At 40.1% G+C, this 22317-nt stretch overlaps 1 protein-coding gene across 1 annotated transcript; it reads right to left on the reverse strand.

Annotated features, from left to right (window-relative positions):
• Positions 1–17321: 17321 nt before the first annotated feature.
• Positions 17322–22064, reverse strand: LOC115514068 (uncharacterized protein C21orf58-like). The gene is made up of 2 exons (XM_032593183.1): positions 21161–22064; positions 17322–18891 (listed from the first exon to the last, which is right to left on the reverse strand). The coding sequence occupies exons 1-2, from the start codon at positions 21214–21216 to the stop codon at positions 18462–18464; spliced, it is 486 nt and encodes a 161-aa protein (XP_032449074.1). The 5' UTR covers positions 21217–22064; the 3' UTR covers positions 17322–18461.
• Positions 22065–22317: the final 253 nt, after the last annotated feature.

Consider the following 22317-nt stretch of genomic DNA (forward strand, 5'->3'; position numbering starts at 1 on the left):
TTTAACTTTTCTCTCTATCTGAATCCTCTGAAAGTCAAAAGTCTCAGTGGGAAGTCTTTCTTCCACGGCAATCATAGTCATTTGCATAAGTTCAATAGGAATCTGTTCTCCTCCGAACATGATGCCATTGGAAGCACTGGTGATTTTACCTAGATTTGACTGGAATGTCATATTTGACAGAGACATGCACAGACTCAGATATGACCAGACAGCTTTAAGCAAGTAAGGTTGACTTTATGAAACATGGAGCAATAAAGCCCCCGGGAAATGTTGCTTACAGAGTTCCCAGCAGCCTTACCAGGAGAGTAAAGAATGTCACTTCCTGGCAGGTGCAGGAACCTCAGGATGCTTTGAGGACCTCGTGAAGAGGAAACTCCTTAGAAACTTATGCTATCCTAACCACCTCCCAACCTGAAGGTATATAATCAGTCACCCATCACAACCCCAGTGCAGCTCTTTCTGCCCATGGGTCCTGTCCCCATGCTTTAATAAAACCACCTTTTTGCACGAAAGATGTCTCATGAATTCTTTCTTGGGCATCGGTTCTGAACCCCAACACTCCAAACCACATCAGTAACTGCTGTTTCTATAGCTGCATTTGCCTCAGTCCACAAAGGAAGGAGGAGGAGAGGGGAGGGTCTGAGATCAGCAGGTAAGTACAGTCTAAGCTATGGTTTGAGCTGAAGGGCTGGGTCTGGGATTCAAATGGCAGCCCATGCTTCTCAGGAGACTGCTGATGGATGCCCCCTTACTGGGTTAGGAAAAGCTGAGCAAGATCAGGGGGAAAGAACACATGCGATCCAGGTGGCCATGGGGAAGAGTAAAGGAAACCAGAAGGTCAAGGATGGGGTTTACCTTTTAGTAGCAACAAAGAGAAATCAAGGGAGTGGAGGGTGTACAGAAACCTGGAAAGGAGTGTGACCCAGAAAGGACAGAGGGACATCTCTGAATGCAGCAAAATGAACTGCCACTGCAGTACGAATCAACTCCTTTACAAGTTGACTGAGAATTCTCGCCTTTTCCCTCCCAAGTTCTTTTCCGTGCCATAGAGAAGCAAAGTAAGAGATGAGGAAAAAGAGAGTACAGTGCATGTGTAAAAGCCATCTATAGGCTTGAGTTTCTCTGGTCCACTAATTTCTATTAAGGTGCTTGATGATTGTGACCAGAAAAGAATGATTTTATGGCTCATTAATGAGTACATTAACATATTTCCTCCTACTCGGTAGTGGGGAAGTACATTTTCTTTCTCTTTGCAGGGGGTCCATTTTCAACATTTGCTCCTGGGAAATGTTTCTTGTGATAGAACCCAACGGCCAGAGATCACCAGAAACAAATCAATATCTCAGCAAAGTTAGATTTATTTTATTCTCTCTCTTGTCTTCTCTCTCCTGGGAGACTGTATTAAACCAACTGAGGGGCGCCTGGGTGGCTCAGTTGGTTAAGCGTCCGACTTGGGCTCAGGTCATGATCTCACGGTCCGTGAGTTCGAGCTCCGCGTCGGGCTCTGTGCTGACAGCTCAGAGCCTGGAGCTTGTTTCTGATTCTGTGTCTCCCTCTCTCTCTGACCCTCCCCTGTTCATGCTCTGTCTCTGTCTCAAAAATAAATAAATGTTGGGGCGCCTGGGTGGCGCAGTCGGTTAAGCGTCCGACTTCAGCCAGGTCACGATCTCGCGGTCCGTGAGTTCGAGCCCCGCGTCGGGCTCTGGGCTGATGGCTCAGAGCCTGGAGCCTGTTTCCGATTCTGTGTCTCCCTCTCTCTCTGCCCCTCCCCCGTTCATGCTCTGTCTCTCTCTGTCCCAAAAATAAATAAACGTTGAAAAAAAAAATTAAAAAAAAAAAATAAATAAATGTTAAAATAAAAAACAAACAAACAAACAAACTGATACCAAAGGTGTGTATGTGCTGAATAAAGATCATTTACAAGCATACTGTTACTTGATGCCCCACAGGTGACACAAAGGAAGAGTTGCCATCATGAAAGAAGATGGGCCATAATTTGAATAACCTAATGCAATGCATACTGTAAAGGTCAGGTTTCTTCCCAAGATCTGTGCCCTCTAGCTGTTTCAGTGAAGAGCTGACAAGTATCAGCATATAATGACTATGACTTGCGATGGAGAAGAAAACAATTTATTTATCAAGTCCAAAATCTAGAAACCAATAAAAGTAAACCAAAATGTATGCCTCAGTATATCATTGTATATTCTGATTGTATGTAATTCTTCCTTTTTTTTGTTCTTAGGAAGTCGTGAACATCAAGATCTGTGAAAATCAGCAGCTTTTTATTCTTGCTGTTTTGATGTTATTAGATTTAGGTGACAAACCATTCATTCATTTAAAAAAAGTTATCATACTGCTAGGCATACAGAAAAGAATGTGACACAGATCCAACCCTTTCGGAACTCAAAGTCCCAAGAATACCCTTCCTCCATGGTGTTTTAGAACCACCTCTAAAGAAAAGAAAAGGCAGGATGCTGCTTCTTTCAAGATATGGTATATATATATGGCTATTATATTTATGATTCCTTTAAACTTAAATTAGGAAGAAGTTCTAGGAGTATTTTGTAGACTAAGAAAAGATAGTTGTCACAGGTTGAAAAATAGCCACATATTATTTCATCCCTGTACGTATGCCCATTAGCAATGTGGCTTTCCTGTATTCCCATTCACAGGCTAGCTCTATTTCTCCATCCAGTAAATCTGGGCTCGGCCATGTGACTTACTTTGCCAACATTAGCCACATTAACAAATGTGCTACAGGTAGACGCTTGAAAAGTGCTTGTGTGTTAGGGCTTGTTGTCTTGCTGCACTTGGAACCCTAAGAGAACCATGTGAATGAGCTTGAGCTACCTTGCTGAAGGAAGAAAGACACACGGTCATGTCCATGTCACCCCGCTAACAGATGCCAACCACCATGAGGCTCCCCTGGACCATGCAACTCCAGCTGAGCTGCCTATCACCTGGAGATGTAGGAATGAACCAGCACACATCATCTGAGCAGACCCAGACCACAACTACCCATTGGAAAGCATGCACTGGATTTTTCCCATCCACAGAATTGTGAAAAGTAATAATGTTTCTTGTTTTAAGTCCCTAATTGGAGGTGCTGTTATGCAGTAAAGCTAAATGATACAAGAGTATTTCTTAATATCTTAAAACTTTAAAAACTTTAATTTAACCCAATGCAACCATGGGATTAGGATGAAGTAGAGAGTAAAGATATAGTCGTATCCTGTAACATTCCTCAAGACTGCCTATCAATTAAACATTGTATGGTGTGATTGACATACAAAAAGCTAGAGACATTTAATGTACACAACTTGATGTGTTTGGGAATTGGTAGAGGTCTCTATTGTTTTTTTTATGATCTCTAGTACAAGATCTGAACTCGAAATTGGTTAGGGGTAAGATTTCTAGCTAGTAGATGAATAAAAGAACAGCTGAATGTCCCGGCTTTTGTACTGGCTCTAACATACTATGAGTCAATGTTTGCTTTAGTGAATGATCAGTATTTACTGCCTTTTAGTTCAACATTGGGCTATGTTTTAAACATGAAAATTATCATGCTGAGTTCTTCCCACCAACCACTCATCACTCAGCTGCTCCTTCCCTCTATGCAATGGCTCCAAGGCATACATTCAAGGAAGTGAATGTTACAGTGCTTGGCTGTAAGCCAGGTAGACACAGCAGTTGTCTCTGTGATGTCTTTGTCACCTTCTATGCCTCCACCTACTTTAATTGAGATTTCTGTTCCACGATGCCAACCAAGTGCTTCTTGTCAAGGTCACAAAGGACTCCATATTGCTAAATCCAATGGACACTTTTCAGTTTCTATTTTAACCTCTCAGCAGTATACGACACTGCTGACCAATCCCTTCTTAAAGTATGTTCCTCCTGTAGCTTCTGTTACCACATTGTTTTCTGGTTTTCTGCCTACTACTCTGAACATTGCGCAGTCTTTTTTGAGGGCCCTTTTGTATCTCTCCATCCTTTAACTATTGGTGTTCCTTTAGGTCGTGTCCTGGGTCACCTTCTCGTCTTGTTCTACACACCCTTCCAGGGCAGTCTCATCTGTGACATACCTTCATGTCTTCTGTGTATTAATCTCTTTCAAATTCAGGTCTCCAGTTAAAATCTCTTTTCTGAGGATCAGAAATCAAGCCATCTACTGAGCAGCTCCTTTTTGCTCTCTCCCAGGCCCCTCAATCTCAACATGTCCAAAACTGAAGGCTGAATCCTTCTCTCCCTCCCCCAGTCCCCAGCCCCTCTATGGTCCCATCTATAGCAGCATGACACCACCATCTATGTGGTTACCCAGGACAGAAACTCAGGAACCATCCTTGAGGTCTTCCTCAATTAATTAACAAATCCTGCTGGGTCAACCTTCTCCACAGTTCTTGAATAAATCCTGGTCTGTTTAGTTTTCTTTCTCCATTTCAGAGAATGTGTGTTCCCAAATCACCTGCATCTCTATGCCAGCCAAGGCCCAGGCTTTTGAAAGTAAAATGCCAAACACTTGACTCCATTGCTATTTTTATTTTGCCAGATAGTACCTGCCTTGAAGCAGAAAGAAAAATGCCCAGTATGACTTAATCTGAAAGGGCCAGAGGGCATACAAATGTCAGTGGATGTATGTGAAACTTTATTTCAAAATACTATCCAGCCACATCTATAGGAATTTCTACAGCTTAACAATTTCCCCATTTGCTTTTCTAGAGCTCCGTATCTACTTCATAGCAAATAGTAATTATATAAATAGCATAGATTGCTTTTTTTCATCTTCATCATTTTAGTTTTGAATCACCTATGTTGGAAACTCAGATGTTTGTTTTCTAATCTCTTGCATATCCTTGAAAGATACTTTTCCAGTCTGCAGAGATTTCAAAACTTTTTTTAATGTTTATTTATTTTTGAGGGAGACACAGTGCGAGTGGAGGAGGGGCAGAGAGAGAGGGAGACACAGAATCCAAAGCAGGCTCCAGGCTCTGAGCTGTCAGCACAGAGCCCAACGCGGGGCTCGAACTCATGAACCACAAGATCATGACCTGAGCTATGTGTCATGACTGACACATGGAGCCTACTTAAGGTGGCTTAACTGACTGAGCCACCCAGGTGCCCCTCCAGCCTGCAGAGATTTTTCATTTCCACATTTGTTTGGCATTTTTCACCCCAAACCGTCTACTGTACACCACAAAATTATAATTTTGTAAAATAAAAGATCACACTCTCAACTGTTTGGTGACTCCTCACTGTTTACAGTTTTGTTTTGTTTTGTTCTTTCTCAAAGATAATTACAGATAATTTTTTTTCTGTAAAGATAATGACAATCAAGAGGACCGCTTTTGAAAATCTCCCTGTGCAGACATCACTAATATTTTGGACTGAGGAAGAAGATGGGTTATGGGAATATCTTCTCCCAAAATTCTTCTTCATGTATTTCCAAATATTTGTTAGGTACCATGTGGCAATCAGCAGGCCCACGGACGATGGCGCTGTGATCTGAGAGCTCTGTGTGGGCTAGAGATCAGAAGATTAAGGACTATATGCACATATGTTTGTAGTTGGTGGGTATATGGGATACCTCTTGTACATCATCTGGCACGAGTGACCAGATGTGTAGGTATAACTTGGGGGTGCCTGGTCTCAGCTGTACTGTGTATCCCTGGCTGGCCTATTACTTCTCTGTTCTTGCTGTGAAGGATGTCTTCAGGAACTCACTGAGACATTGTGACAGATGCACAAACTAGAAGTACAAGAGAACAACATTCCATGGGGCAATCTTAACCAATCAGGGATGGCAGCCAGGGTATAATGTGCATAAGTTTACTTTCATTACTTCTTTTAGCCTCAGTCCCTTGCTCTGTAAACTATAGAGAAAAATTTCTACCTAATAATAAATACCCTCCAGTGTAATGAGGATTAAATGAGATAAAGTATGTATAGGTCTACTAAAGAATAGATGCTCAATAAATGTTAATTGCCCTCTCCTTTCCTACACTTATAAAATTGTGTTAATGAGTGTTACTATTTTGGTTATTTTTTTCACTATTAGGCATTAAAAATAATTTAAAGAGAATAATATTTTAAACATAAAACTTTTTTTGTTGTTTTTTAAGTAGTCTCCATTTAAGTACTTTTTTTTTTTTTTTCAGAGTAAAATGGAACCCAAAGTGGGGCTTGAACTCACAAGTCTGTGAGATCAAGACCTGAGCTGAGATCAAGAGTCAGACACTCGGGGTGCCTGGGTGGCTCAGACGGTTAAGCATCTGACTTCGGTTCAGGTCAGATCTCACAGTTTGTGGTTTGAGCCCTGCGTTGGGCTCTGTGCTGACAGCTCAGAACCTGGACCCTGCTTCAGATTCCATGTCTCCCTCTCTCTCTCCGCCCTTCCCTCACTAGTGCTCTGTCTCTCTGTGTGTGTCTGTCTGTCTCTCTATGTCTTAAAAATAAATAAACATTAAGAAAAAAAGAAAAAAAAAGAGTCAGACACTCAACCAATCAAGCCACCCAGCTGCCCCAAAACATAAAACTCTTTGGAAATTGGAATTGCTAACCAATAATCAATCACTATAGTCAAGAAGTATAGTTGAAAGAACATCCTGTGTATAATCAGAAAAATCTAGATTCTAGTTCTCCTCTCAACTGTTACTGCCTATATCACTCTGGACAACTTGTGGCAACTCACAGAACATTGGATAAGGAAATAGGTTTGTTCCAACTCCTAAGCAACGGTTGGCAGGAGGGCGGGAAGCAAGAAGAAGAGAGTGTTTAATAGTAACACAGTCAACAGAGAACTTATTTCTAGCTTTCATTCCAAGTAGGAAGTGATTCTCAACAACTAGGTTTAAAAACATACACCATACAAAATGATTTGTGGAAAGGACACCATGACTCCATATTCCACAGATGTAGCAACAGAGCTCAGTAATTCATAGCCATGTGAGAATTTTGCAGCCAATAATGGGCAAAGAGCTTTATTGTAATTAGCTGATAAAACCTCAGTCTTCAAAGAATTTCTGTGAACAAGCTAAGAAGCAAAACTAACTCCCTGACATCACTTTTAAGGACCCCAAAGCAAGAAGCAGGCATCTAAATGAGTGGGGAAGCAAATTGTGAGTCATACAGAGAATCCAGACTGAACTCCAACTAGTCCCTTTAGGCCACTAAGGATTTTAGGAAAGAAAAGCTGGAGATTATATCAAGACATGCTCTACATCTTTTAGAATTTGTCATAGATGTTTATGGACAACAAACTGTTTACATGTCTCATTAATGGGTGCAGTCCAGTTATTCTCACCAACTTTTATTTCTTTAAAAATACTGAGTTATTTTTGGGTGTCGTTTGAGGTGTTTTCGTGGTGGTAAAAAACATATAACATTAAATGTTCCATCTTCACCATTTTATTTCTTTTTTTTAAGTAAGTTTATTTATTTAAGTAACCTCTACACCTGACATGGGGCTCAAACTCACCACCCCGAGATTAAGAGCCACAGTCTCCACCGGGTAAGCCAGCCAGGCGTCCCTCTATCTTAACCATTTTAGAGTGTACCATTTAGAGTTTCAGTAGTGTTAAGGATATTTACATTGTTGGGCAACAGATCTCTAGAAACTTTTCGTCTTGCAACACTGAAATTTGACACCCACTAAACACTAATTCTCCCTTCTTCCTAGCTCTTGGCAATGACTTTTCTACTTTCTATGATTTTGACTACTTTAGATACTTCATTTGAGTGGAAACACATATTATTTGTTCTTTTGTGACTAACTTATTTCACTTAGCATAATGTCCTCAAGATTCATGCACGGTTTTAGCATGTAACCGGATTTCATTCTTTTTAAGGCTGCAGAACATTCCATTATAAGTATACACCACATTTTCTTTATCCATTCATCTTTCTAAAAAAACTTTAACTGCAGTAGTTAACATACGGTGTTGTATTAGTTTCCAGTGTATAACAACAGTGATTCAACACTCATACATCTCCCTGCCCTTATCACAAGGGCACTCCTGAATCCCCATCACCTATTTCACCCCCCACCGCCAACGTTTGGTAACCATCAGTTTTTCTCTAGAGTTAGAGTCTGTTTCCTGGTTTGTCTCTGTCTCTCTCTCTGTTTTTTCCCCCTTTGTTCATTGTTTAATTTCCCCCTTTGCTCATTTCATTCATTCCACATATGAGTGAAATCACATGATATTTGTCTTTCTCTAACTGACTGATTTCACTTAGCATAATACTCTCTGGTTCCATCCATGTCATTGCAAATATCCATTTGTCTTTTGATGGATATTTGGGTTGCTTCCACCTCTTGGTTATCGTGAATAATGCTGCCGTGTGTCTGATACTTCTTTGAGATCCTTCTTTGAATTATATATAAAATAATATATATAATATAATGTATAATAATTAATAATATATAATCAGACTATATGTAGTCAGAGTGGAATTGCTGGATCACATAGGAGTTCTATTTTAAAATTTTTGAGAAACGTCTGTACTGTTTTCCGTAATGGCTGCACCATTTTATATTCCCACCAACAGTGCATGAGGGTTTCAATTTCTCTGCACTCTGGTGAACACTTTTAAGTGAGCTTCTCACTGTGGTTGCGATTTACATTTGTCTTATGATTACTAATGTTGAGCATCTTTTCCTGTGCTTGTTGGCCACTCCCATATCTTTGGAAAATTGTCTATTCAAGCCCTTTCTCTATTTTTAAGTCAGGTTATTTTGTTGTTGAGTTGTAGAAATCCCTTATATAGATCCTTTTCTGGATATCAACTATATATGTCAGATATGTGATTTGCAAATATTTTCTCCCATTTTGTAGGTTCCCTTTTCATTCTGATGATGGTTTCCTTTGATGCACAAAAGTTTTTAACATTGATGTCATCCCATTTGTCTATTTTCGTTTCTGTTGCCTGTGCTTTTGGTATTGTATCCAAGAAGTCATTGGCAAGTCCAATGTCCTAAAGATTTTCCCTATGTTTTCTTCTGGAGTTTTGTAGTTTTAGGTCTTACCCCTAGGTGATTAATCCATTTTGAGCTAAGTTTTGCATCTGTTGTAAGGTAAGGGTTCGACTTCATGTTTTTTGGATGTGGATATCCCATTTCTTCCACATCGTTTGTTGAAGAAACTACTCTTTCTCCATGTGTTGTCTTGTTGAAAATCATTTGGCCATATATACAAGGGGTTACTTCTGGGCTTTCTATTCTGTTCTATTGGTCTATCTATGTATCTTTACACCAGTACTACACCATCTTAATTACTTCTGCTTTGTAGTATTATTTGAAATGAGGAAGTATAAGGTTTCCAGCTTTGTTCTTTTTCAAGATTGTTTTGGCTATTTGCAGTCCCTGAAGATTCCATATGAATTTTAGGACTTTTTTTTTCCTGCGAAAAATACCTTTGGGATTTTGATAGGGATTGCATTGAATGTGTATATTACCTTGGGTAGTATGGACATTTTAACAATATTGTTTTCCATTCCACGAGCAAGGAATGTTTTTCCTTTTTAAGTTTTATTTTTTTTGTATCTTTGGGTTTTTCAAATAGTGTTTCATAGTATTCAGTGTACAAGTCTTTTACCTCCTTGGTTAAGTTTATTTCTAAGTGTTTTATTCTTTTTTTAATGGTATAGTAAATGATTCTTTTCTTTTTAATGTTTTTTGTTTTTGAGAGAGAGAGAGAGAGCGTGCATATGCATGAGAGAGAGAAGGGGAGGGTCAGAGAGAGAGGAAGAGAGAGAGAATTCCAAAGAGGCTCCACACTGTCAGTGCAGAGCCCAACACAGGGCTCAAACCCACCAACCATGAGATCCTGACCTTAGCCGAAATCAAGAGTTGTATGCTTCACTGACTGAGCCACCCAGGCACTCTAGGATTATTTTCTTAATTTCCTTTCCAGATTGGTCACTGGTAATGTATAGAAATGTAACTGATTTTTGCGTGTTGATTTTTTGATCCTGCGTCTTTGTTAATTTCTTTTATTAGTTGTAATAGGCTCATGTGTGTGTACATGTATGTGTAGTATTTAGAGTTTTCCATATATAAGATCATGTCATCTTTGAACAGAGATAATTTACTTCTTATTTTCCAATCTGGATGCCTTTTCTTTCTTTCTTTCTTTCTTTCTTTCTTTCTTTCTTCTTTCTTTTTTTTTTTTTTTTAGATTTTTGAACATCGGAATTAATATTCTTGTGTGATATAAGGGGCGCCTAGGTGGCTCGGTCCGTTAAGCGTCCGACTTTGGCTCAGGTCATGATCTCACAGTTGGTGAGTTCAAGCCCCGCATCGGGCTCTGTGCTGACAGCTGGGAACCTGGAGCCTGCTTTGGATTCTGTGTCTCTCTCTCTGCCCCTCCCCCGCTCACGTTCTCCCTCTATCAAAAATAAACAAACATAAAAAAGAAAAAGATTCTCGTGTGATATGAAGCACCTGGTGAGGAAAAACCAGGGCCTTTGCTACCCTGTATGGCATCTTTGTATAAATAAGAGAAGCAAGCCACTTCTTTCAAGTAGTTGCAGCCTGCACCAGGGAACATGATACAGAGAAGAGGGCACAGGATAAATTTCAGTCCCTCTGATCCCCTTGACTAAATGTTCTTGGGTAGTAGACACTTGTGCGTTATTTCACAACCTCTTGGCCTCACCTTTTATTCCAGCCACAGCTGCAGTGACCAGTTCTGGGCAGGCATTAACCATTTTCATGCAGATGCCCTTGAATAGTGCCTCACCCAACACCCTAGTCCTCTCACTTCCTGCTTTGGGGCTTTTGGGATTCCCTTTATGGGGACACTCATAGGAATCTTCTTGGCACTCACACATATGCAAGATTAAAGCGTGGGGTTGGGAATGGGGAAGAAGGGAAAGAAGGGACAACAGGAGGGCGGCAGTTAATAATGCCCCCTGAGACAACCCTTGACCGACGGGGTAAAAGGGTCAATGAATAAATGCTCTGCCCCCTCCACAAACCTCCATGGAAGTTTCTGAAGACACATTTCATAAGACTTGTTAAAGGGTCCCACAGGATAGACCAATTGATTGTCTGATGTAAGACATGCTCATAGAACTGTATGTAGCAGGGGTGCCTGGGTGGCTCAGTCAGTTAAGCGTCCGACTTCAGCTCAGGTCATGATCTCACACTCTGTGAGTTCGAGCCCCGCATCGGGCTCTGTGCTGACAGCTTGGAGCCTGCTTTGGATTCTGTGTCTCCCTCTCTCTCTGCCCCTCCCTTGCTCATGCTCTGTCTCTGTCTCAAAAATAAATAAAAGCATTAAAAAAAATTAAAAAAGAAAAAAGAACTGTATGTAGCAGTGCAGACAATAACCTCTAACCCCAGCTGCTTCAGATTTCACCTTAAAGAGACTCATTTGTTTTGGGTGCTTTACATGCTACATAACCACTTCATGGTTTCTGAGTTCTTCATCCTCTTTATAAAACAGAAGTAAAAACATTTAACAATGTATTTAAAGTGTAAAGCACTAAATACATTTAAATTATTAAATATAAATCATTCTTTCTGTTCTCAAGTTTCACATCCATTACCATATAAACAAATATTTGCCTTTATAGAAAATCAGTTATACAGATGTCTAGACTCATGATGACAGGGAGTGAGGGTTTTAGACTGAGCTGCTGACTCTAGAGAGAGCTCTTTTCTACTTTATCTTTTAATCTATCTAGACAGCAGGATTGTGGAGCTCAATCAGCCTGATTTGGGCTCCATCATGGCCCCACCTTTCCCAAAGTTAATGCCAACTCCGACCCCTTGGTCTGTGTGATTTGGCCTTCCTGCTTGTGTCCCAATGTAAGCACCACTCATCCTAGATGGGTCTTTGAAATCTTTTAGAATTTGATAGTGCCAATCAGGTGAGGGCAGCTTCGATCTGCTCCCCCACCCCCCGGCCCCTGGCACCACCCAAAATTTTACCTTCGCTTCAGTCTCTTCTCTGTCAATGCTTCTATAGGTGCTACTCTGTGATGCCAAAATCGGCCTACAATTAGTTTATTGCTGTATTGGAATTTTATCTTATTTTTGTTTTCACAAATAGCCCGCCAGTCACAGATGAGAGAAACTACTACATAAAAACTCTTATGTCTTATATTATTAAAATATAATCGGATTATTGTCATTTGATAAAACACCTTTGCTTCTTCATTTGGCCCTAAATGTTTTTTCATTACTGGAGTCAAACTGGTATCGGAGAAAACTGTAGTTATCTGCTTTCTATAATGCATGATTATCACGTTACTGACTTCACTGTGCTATTTTTGGTACTGTGAAGTGAAGGCTGGGTGTTTAGGGGCTTAGGTCAAGGCCCTTTCTGCCATTGGCTGTGTGATCTTGGACAGCCACTTAATTTCTCTGGCTCCACCTTCCACCTTTATTAAATGTGACTGTTGGACTAGACATACCACCTGCTCTAAATACTATGAGTATCTCCTCTCTGCCTTTGGGTTAACTGAGCACCCTGGGTCAAGATGTCAGTATTAGTGTGTCTTACTTTCATATTTTCTCAATTGTCCTTTTCATTGTTTGTTTATTTTAAAGTCACACCAGTACTTTTCTTGGAATCTATGGCATATGTCAAAGGCAAACACACCATGTGTCTTTGCCTGTGTATTTCTATTCATGGAATATCATTAAATGTAGAGACTTCCAGCCCATATTCAAATGTTCTGGTTTTCCATATAGTACAGACTGTTCCACACTTAATGATGGTTCCACTTAACGATTTTTTGACTTTATTAGGGGAGAAAGTGATATGCATTTAGTAGAAACTGTATTTCCAGTTTTGAATTTTGACCTTTTCCTGGACTGATGATATGTAGTATGATGCTCTCTTGTGATGCTGGGCAGTGGCAGCTCCCAGTCAGCCACGCTATGAGTCCAAGATCAAGGTCTTAGAAGCTTTAGTTTCTTCTGAGGCCACTCTCCTCAGCTTGCACATGATCACCTTCTCACTGTGTCCTCACTTGGTCCTTTCTCTATGCCTGTGCATCTCTGGTGACTCTTTGTGTGTCCAGATTCCCTGTTATAAGGGCACTAGTCAGGTTGGATTAAAGCCCACACTAACAGCACTATTTTAATTGATGCACCTCTTTAAAGGACTGTCTCCAGTCACAGTCACATTCTGAGATACTAAGGGTTAAAGCTTCTACATTCAAATTTGGTACGTACAAATTAGTACCTAGCATTCTCCATATAAGGTAAGATAAGATAAGGGAAGATAAGGTAAACCAGCAGCTCCAAGAAGTTTATAAGAATAAGGTTGTGATAAGAAAAGAGCATTTCATAAAAATATATATTGGGAAAAGTCTATTGAATTATTTTAACTTTTCCAATCCATTCTGAGTATGTTAAGATACACTAGGTGTCTCAAAGAGAAAGAAGACCAGACACAATACTCATTAGCTAGGTGTTGGCCAGGCTGATTTTTAAAAGTGTTTTGTCAGTTGCTGAAAGGCATTAAAGTTTCCAGTTATGGCTGTGGATTACTTCTCTCTTCAGTTTTATTGGTTTTTATCCCATGCATTTCAAAGGTCTAATATTAGAAGCATACACATTTAGGAGTATGTCTTCTTGATGAATTGATCCTTTTATTGTATGAAATACTCTTTAGCTTTGAAATCTACTTTGATTGATATTAATATGCCCACAGTAACTTCTCACATTTACTGTTTGCATGATGCATCTTTTTCCTTCACTATATTTGTGTCTTTATAATTAAGTTTCACCCTTTGTAGAGAGTATGTAATTCAGACTGGCTTTTCAAATTCAAATGCCCTTGAATTAGAGTACACAGTTCATTGATATTTTATGTAGTCATTGAGATGGTTGGGGTTAGCGTCCATCAGTCTGTACTTGTTTTCTGCCTGTCATGGGGTCTTTGTTCCTCTGTTATTCCTTTCCTGCTTTCTTTTTGTTTAATTGAATTTTTAACATTCCTACTTATTTCTCCTATTGTTTTTTAAATTTACTGGGGTGGCTAGGTGGCTCAGTGGGTTGAACATCTGACTTTGGGTCAGGTCATGATCTCCACCTGGGTTTGTGAGTTCATGCCCCACACTGATCTCACTGCTGTCAGTGTGGAGCCCCCTTCAGATCCTCTGTCTCCCTCTCTCTCTGTCCCTCCCCCACTTGTGCTCTCTCTCTCAAAAATAAACTAAACATAAAAAAATTTCTTAAAATTATAGTCTATGTTAAATTTACACTGTAGCACTTCATGTAAAATACAGTTTACAAGAGTATAGTTCCTTTTACTCCATTCTTTATGCTAACTTGTCATCTGTTTTACTTCTATGGGCTTTATAAACCTCATACACAACGTTACTACTTTTGCTTTAAATTGTCTTTTAAAGGAATGAAAAGAAAGATAGCCTTTTAAATATTATCTACATATTTATTAGCTTACATACTTTTCATGCCTTCCTATAAGTCTGAGATTCCATTTGGTTTCATTTTTTCTTTCAGCTTGAAAAAATGTCTTAGCATTTCTATTTTTATAAATCAGCTGACAAGTTCTTTCAGTTTTCATTGATCTGAAAAGGTTTTTATTTTACCCTCATTTCGATGATAATTTTGCTGGATATAGCAATTTGAGTTGATGGTGCTTTTTTCTCCTTGCAACACTTTAAAATTTCACTTTCTGACTTTTTTCACCACCGTTTTTGCTGAGGTACCAGTTTGAGTTTGTATTATAGTTCGCCTGAGCATATACCTTTTTTTCCGGCTTCTGTTAAGATTTTTCTCCTCATCTTTGATTTTTCTGCATTTTGACTATGAAATCTCAGTATGTTTTTCTTTGTGTGTTTATCCTCCATAAGTTTCACAAGCTTCTTGGATCTGTAAATTGACTTTTCAATAACCAACTTTAGGAACATTTCATCCATCTTTACTTCAAATATATTTTTTCTGCTCTGTTCTCCTTCTCTTTTCATTTGGGTACTCTCATTATACATGTTAGATCATTGGTATCTTTCTAGAGATTACCAAGACTCTATTCATTAACAATTTTTTTTTCTCTTGTTCTTCAGATTGAATGATTTCTTTTGATTTGTCTTCAAGCTCACCAACTTTTTCTTATGCGATTTTTGGTCTGCTGTTATGCTTATTTCATGAATATTGTATTTCAGGTAACGTAATTTACAGGTATAGAATTTCCATTTGGTTATTTAAAAAAAAATTTTTTTAATGTTTATTTATTTTTGAGAGAGAGAGAGAGAGAGAGAGAGAGAGAACACAAACAAGAGAGGGACATAGAGAGAGGGAAACACAGAATCTGAAGCAGGCTCCAGGCTCTGATCTGTCAGCACAGAGCCTGACACAGGGTTCAGACTCATGAGCCATGAAATCATGACCTGAGCCGAAGTCGGATGCTTAACTGACTGAGCCACCCAGGTGCCCCCTCCATTTGGTTATTTTTTATAATTTCCATTTTTATGCTGAGATTTCCCAGGTGTTTACTAGTTTACATTTTCTGTTATATCCTTAAACATATTTATAATGGTTACTTTTATGTCCTTGTCTGCCCATCCTAACACTTAGGTCACCTTCGGGTCTATGAACAAAACTTTACGGGCATGCAACTATGCTCACTCATTTACATATTGTCTGTGGCTGCTTCCATGCTACAATGACAGAATTGAGACATTGTGAAAGGGAACATATGACTTGCAAGCCTGGAGTTTTTTCTCTTTGGTCTTGTAAGAAAAATTTTGTCAACTTCTGCTCTAAAGAATGCCCCAGACTTGAGGCCACATTACCTCCTCCAATCACATGGCCTTTCTGGGGTCTCTGGAAGTGATCAAAGAGCCCAGAAAGGTCTCCCACTCTGGCTGGGTTGGAACTCCAAAGGCTCTCAGCACTGAGCTACCTCTGTTAGTACTCAATCCTAGGGCAGCCACTCTCTGCTGGGCCTTACAGAGTTTTGCCCTGCTTATGTGCAGCTCTGCCCTCAGCCAAGGATCTACCAGGAGCTGCCACACAGACTTCTAAGAACTCATCTCTGCAGCTCCATTCTCTCTGGTGCCATGCCCTACAAATTCCTTTAGCAGCCCTGAACTTCACTCTTGCCCTCTTCAGTGCAGGGCAAGAGGGACATAGAGTCTCTGTCTTCTAGAGTCTTCTGTGCCCTTCTAGCACTTCACTTCTTGGCCCTGTGGTTTGGAAGGTTTCCCTAGGCAAAAATCCAGGGTGAATGTGCTGTTCACTTCATGGGCTTCCCTTTTCTCAAGGACCTCTGTCCTGTGCTGCCTGGTGTCCAACGTCTAAAAATAATTGTCTCTTTTATTTGTCATTTATTGTTGTTGATGGCGGGAGGGCAAGCCTGGTCCTGGTTACTCAGGAAGAAAGTTGCTCTTTATTCCTTTTTACTCTTTTTTTTTTTTTTAACATTTATTTATCTTTGGGACAGAGAGAGACAGAGCATGAACGGGGGAGGGGCAGAGAGAGAGGGAGACACAGAATCGGAAGCAGGCTCCAAGCTCTGAGCCATCAGCCCAGAGCCCGACGCGGGGCTCGAACTCACGGACCGCGAGATCGTGACCTGAGCTGAAGTCGGAAGCCCAACCGACTGAGCCACCCAGGCGCCCCATTATTCCTTTTTTACTCTTACATTTAATCATATGCAATTATGAATGAAATGGCCTCTAAGTTATGGTGAATAAAAGCATAGTCTTAGATGAAATGTGTAAAGACTTTAATTAAATCTACCTAACAACTATATTTCTTTTTTGCTAATTGGGCTATCCCTCTGTCTTTTTACTTAGTAATTGGAGACATCCTCCATTCATGCATTTTGCTTTTGTTTTGGGGAAAAATAAAGATTTAATGACTACCATGCTGTTCTATACTCATAGGAAATGTTCAAACCCATTACAACATCATGTATGTATATTTTACTTTATTTTTATTATTTATTTAGAGAGAGGGGCAGAGAGAGAGCATGACAGAGGTGGAGAGGGGCAGAGGGAGAGAGAGAGAATCTTAAGCAGAAATTGTGCTGTGCATGGAGCCCAACGTGGGGCTTGATCCCACAACCCTGGGATCATGACCTGAGCCAAAATCAAGAGTCAGATATTCAACCAACTGAGCCACCCAGGCACACCTATTTAATTTTTTAAATTGAACGTTAGTCGACATACAATATTATATTAGTTTTGAGTGTACAACACAGTGATTCGACAATTACACACATTACAAAAAGGTCACCACAATAAGTGTAGTTACCATCAGTCACCCTACAAAGTTACAATATTATTGACTATATTCCCTGTGCTGTATTTTCAATCCATTATGTATTTATTTTATCCTTTACAACTACCACTACTAGAAAATAATTCAAAGCTAATAGCACTATTTCCTATGCTAAAAATAATTGTAGAATTGGGAAAATATTATCTCAAACTGTCTATAGATGTCATGTTTTATTGCTGCAGCCTCTTGTCAGGTTGTGCTAGCTGGAGTTTCTGCTGATGGTCCCTAAATTTCAATTTCAGGGAATTAGAGGCAGGTTATTTTCTAGAAGGTACTGCATTATGCTGATTGTGCAAAGTGCCAACATGGATAGCTTAGTTTCTGGGCCACAAAGAAGCTCTAAATTAGCAGATTAATTTGGACTGCCTTCTTAAAATTTCAGTTATTTTACAGTTTACCTCAACTTTAGAACTTCTTGCATCAGGAAATCTTAGTGATTTTACATTACTAAGTACCTCTTAGATGTTAAATTGATAAGCATCAATGTGAATTTTTGGAATAAGCACCCATAGACACAGAGATAAATTCCAGTTCAGAGGAGTAACTGAAGTTCTGAGATGTGTGTAAATCATGTCATAAGAGGAACTACCAAAGGAATTAGGGCTGATGATGAAAGTGTTAAGTGTTAATTTTTCAGCACACTTTAAGGGCTGTTTTAAGTGCAGAAAGGACTATGCAGAGGCTTGTTTAAGCTTTTGAAGTTAATAATTTTATTATAGTTACAGATTCAAAACCCTTAAGGTTTGAAGTTCAGCTTACAAATCTTACTTTATTATATATCAAGCACATTTTTGCAATCACTTGTAAGGCTCTTTGACTAATATTTGGCTCTATTTATGGATCTGTTCATCAAATATCTTCAAATACTTTACACTGCATTTGTATATTTAATGTACTTCAGGTTAGGTCTTTAGCCTTAAAAATCTTTTGACCAATAGACCTTTCCAAGTGTTTAAATAATTCTTAGAAATCTGATACATTAAACTTATAACAAACTTAAAATTCTAATTTTTTGGGGTGGGGGGAAAGCCTGAAAAACAAAATGATTAAAATTAAGGACGTGTGTTCATCCAAAGACACCGCAAAGAGACTGAAAAGCAGGTCACCAAAGGACTTAACACTTGCAATTTGCGTATTGAAAAAGGCCCATGTTAGAATAGGTAAGGAATTCCTAGAAATCAATGAGTGAGGCAGAAGACCTTCCTTAATACTTCCTGACCTTTGAGTGGGGAAGACCTGGAGAGGGGAATCTATGAGGTGAGTGGCTGCTGAGGTAGCTGTTTAGTGATGGTGGCAAGAGGCTGGGGGACAGAGTGTTGGATAATCCCTGGTGGCTCCAGGCCTGGTGGGGGCAGGGAGACGCAGGTAGAGGCCCGTGGTGGGGGGGGCTCCTCCTCTGTTGACACCCGTTCCCCTGGGCCTGGGAGACCTCCTCCAGGAGGTGCTGGAAGGTGCTCTGTGGAAACTCTTTCTTCCTGCTCAGAGCACTCCAGTCCGGCCTGCCCTCATTTCCTGGCCTCAGGTGGGGGTCCTCAGAATCCCCTTCCACACGCTTAGGCTCTTGCTCCAGTTTCTTCTCCCAGAGTTTCAAGGTCAGTCCAGTCATTTCATCTGCCACCGAGGAGTCCAGCATCCTGGGACGATAAAGAGACAGGGGACACTACAGGCCCACCTTCCCACCTGGTGCTCAGGTTATCTGCAAGAAAGAACTGTTCAGCTGGAGAGTGAACTTAGGATTCTCTTAAATGTTCCAGTGCTTCTTCCCAATGTAGAAGATTTCAACCAAAAATTGTAAGTTGATACTGACTACTCAATTACACATTTAAATTCTAATTAGGGGGCACCTGGATGGCTAAGTCAGTTGAGCATCTGACTTCAGCTTAGGTCATGATCTCATGGTTCGTGAGTTTGAGCCCCGCATCAGGCTCTCTGCTGTTGGCATGAGCCCACTTTGGATCCTCTGTCCCCCGTCCCCCTTTCTCTCTTTGCCCTTCCCTCGCTCATTCTCCCTCCCTCCCCCAAAAATAAATAAACAAAACAAAACTTCTAATTGGAAGGTAAACACTCTGATAGGCTTATTTCTCCTAAATATTCCTAATACAGAAAGCACTAAATTTGCACACACTCTAGTCTCAATAGAGTAACATATGGCCTTGGTTATCTTAAATATTTCTGTGCTTGGTTCTGAATACTCTTTGGAGTCAAAAGATACTTCTTCACTATGGAAACCATTTCCTTGTCCCATGCATTTTGGGGCTGACTGTCTCAGCTTGCCTGACGTGGCTTACTGCCTGGAAACTTCAGCCAGAAGAAGGCTTACTATATATTCTTTTTGGCAATCTTGACGGGACACACTGAGTCTGCTTTTGCAGCTTTGTCATTGACTCTGTGATTTCCAGAGCCAAAAGGTCACTTAGCCCTCAAACCTTTAATTCTCTCTGCAGGGAAGCCTGCAGACCCTCTTCTCTTGACTCTTAACATTTGCGAACAAATACAACAAATACAAGTTGTCTACATACAACTTGGCTGCCCTTTGGGTTTTCTGGAAGCTCGTAAGAGCTATTGCAAATACTGAAGTGATAGCAAATTGAATTTTTGAAATCTCTTCTGGCTTTGTACACTAGTTGGTTGCAGCTCCAAAGTCATATTCCTGGTAGGTGTGTGACTCCAAAGTCATATTCCCAGTAGGCTCCCAGAGAGCCCTTGTAACCGCAGTCACGACAATTCTGTGATTTTCACAGAATAATTTTACGTGTTTATCAGAATCAGGCATCCACAGGTGCCTTTTTGTGTCTATGTAACAGGTGTTTCTCAAACAATCTGGCCATTCAGTTATGATTCATCTTAGTTTACAGTCCTGGGTTATTGTGTTTGTAATGTTCCTCCACTTCTTCCTCCACCACCATCCATTCTCCTGAATCTCTTCTTCTCTCCATTATACACAACAAATGAGTGTCTACTTCAAGCTGTTATGTGGTGCTAAAAATAGAAAGGTAAGCGAGATAGGGGAGCGTGGCTGGCTTAGTCACTGGAGCATCCGACTCTTGATTTTGGGGTCAGGAGTTCGAGCTCCATGTCGGGTGTAGAGATTACTTAAAAAAAAAAAAGTTAAAAAGGCAAGCAAGGAAGACGCATATAGTTATTAAACAAATATACCCTAATAACATTTTAAAACTTTAAAAAATTGAGCTATAACTTTCATATCGTAAAATGTACACATCTTAAGGATAAGCTCAATGGGTTACCAATAGCTTAAGGAGTTATCATAAGTGCCAGGAAACTTATTCAAGGATAATTGCAATTTTACCAATGAGCATATATCCCAAATAAAATCAATGGACTTTGTCTTGAAATGTCAGTTTGAAGGCCATTACTCAGATATTTGTGAGTTGTTGGTTTGGAGTGGGATCAATAAACTACGGCCTATGGGGCAGTGTAGACTATTTCTGTATGGTCTAGGAGCTAAGAATGTTTTAAAATTTTTACATGATTTAAGGCAAATAGGAGAAGGAGAAGAAGGAACAGAAACTATATGTGAGCAGCAAAGCTTAAAGTATTTATTAACTGGAACCTTTAGAGAAAAAAATTTGCTGACCCTGAAGCTACAGAGAAAAGAGTTAACTAGAAGCCAAGGATAATGGCTCTTTTTCTTTGCTCTCTAGCCTAGTAAGCCAGATGTGTCAACAGGTTCTCTCTCACTGGCACTGACATGTTGCTTAATCAGAAAAGGGTTTAAATTTTTACTAGCTTATGTCAGCCCCACCTAGTCATATTAAATGCAGGGAAGAGTTTGCTAAAACACCTTGCCAGACCACTAAGCCAGGACACTCAGAGGTGGTGATTCTCAACCTTAAGAAGGCCTGGATTTTTCAGAAATATAGAAATAGTTATGGTTGGGTTTACCTATTTTCAAGGCCATGCGTGTGTTTGGAAGACTTTGCCATAGATATTGTCATCATCTGGAACCTTTGCAGTAGATGGGGGCTGGGGAGAAAGCAGATAAAGTATGCATGGGGCTCTGATTCATCACATATCCTGCCACATATCCTATCCCTCCTTCTCTCTCCAAATAATCTCTATGCTGTTTCCTCAAGTCTAATCCAGCTCACAGCATGCTTCATTCAGCAGTCAATATCCTACTCTCCAGAGGGAAATTCCAGCTCAAATAAGGCCAGGCTGGCCAGCATTTGGTCTGATTACCGATGGGGGCTACATGGGAGTATCTAGGCAGTGTGGGTGTTAGAATTGTAGCTGTGGTTTGGGTTGGTCAATATTGCTGGATCGGCTATGGTTACTGGCATAGCGAGGAGAGGCTAGAAATAACTAAGAGAATGTTTGAGCCCTAACAAAATGGGTGGGTCTCGGGAGAAAGTTTGTCCTGGAAAGGGAAGTAGAGTGTAAGCCAAGAAATTTGTGCAAAAGCCAAGAACAAGAATGACTGGGGTCAGAGACAGATTGCCATTTGTTGGGCTCAAGGCTCGGTTGGGGCACATGGCATTCCAGGCTAGGGGTAGGAAAATGAACTGCAGACCTTATCCATTTGCAGGGTCTCAAACAGCCTTGGGTTGGCTGTTGGAACTGAACTTGTCAGTTGGAGGCTGAATGGCAATTGCTGAGTGTGATTGGGTTGGTAAAGCCCAGGTTTGACAGGACTAAGCTGTTATTGTTATTATTATTACAAAAAGTATTTGATGGCATTTGCCATTTTATTGAGCAATTTCTATGTGCCAGACACCTTATAAATCATATCCCTACTCCTTACTACAACTTTATTGAAGCATGTACTATTACCCCTATTTTCCAGAGCAGACAACTGTAGGTCAAGGAAGTGAAGTGACTAACTTGGGCTGGTAAGTTGATTTTTTCTTCCAAATCTCTCAGAGCCCTAAGTATAAAACTGCTTAATTTTATGCCTAATGTTCCTTCCCTAAGGGGCATTTAAAAAATTCTTACAACCATAAAGCAATTACTTATTCTACATCCTGGAATATGGTCCTCCCTAGGGATTTTGGATACAGAATAAATCTAACCTCAGAATCTTCTGACATGTTAGTATAATG

The sequence above is a fragment of the Lynx canadensis genome, chromosome B2, assembly GCF_007474595.2.
Source record: "Lynx canadensis isolate LIC74 chromosome B2, mLynCan4.pri.v2, whole genome shotgun sequence".
NCBI classification, from domain to species: domain Eukaryota; kingdom Metazoa; phylum Chordata; class Mammalia; order Carnivora; family Felidae; genus Lynx; species Lynx canadensis.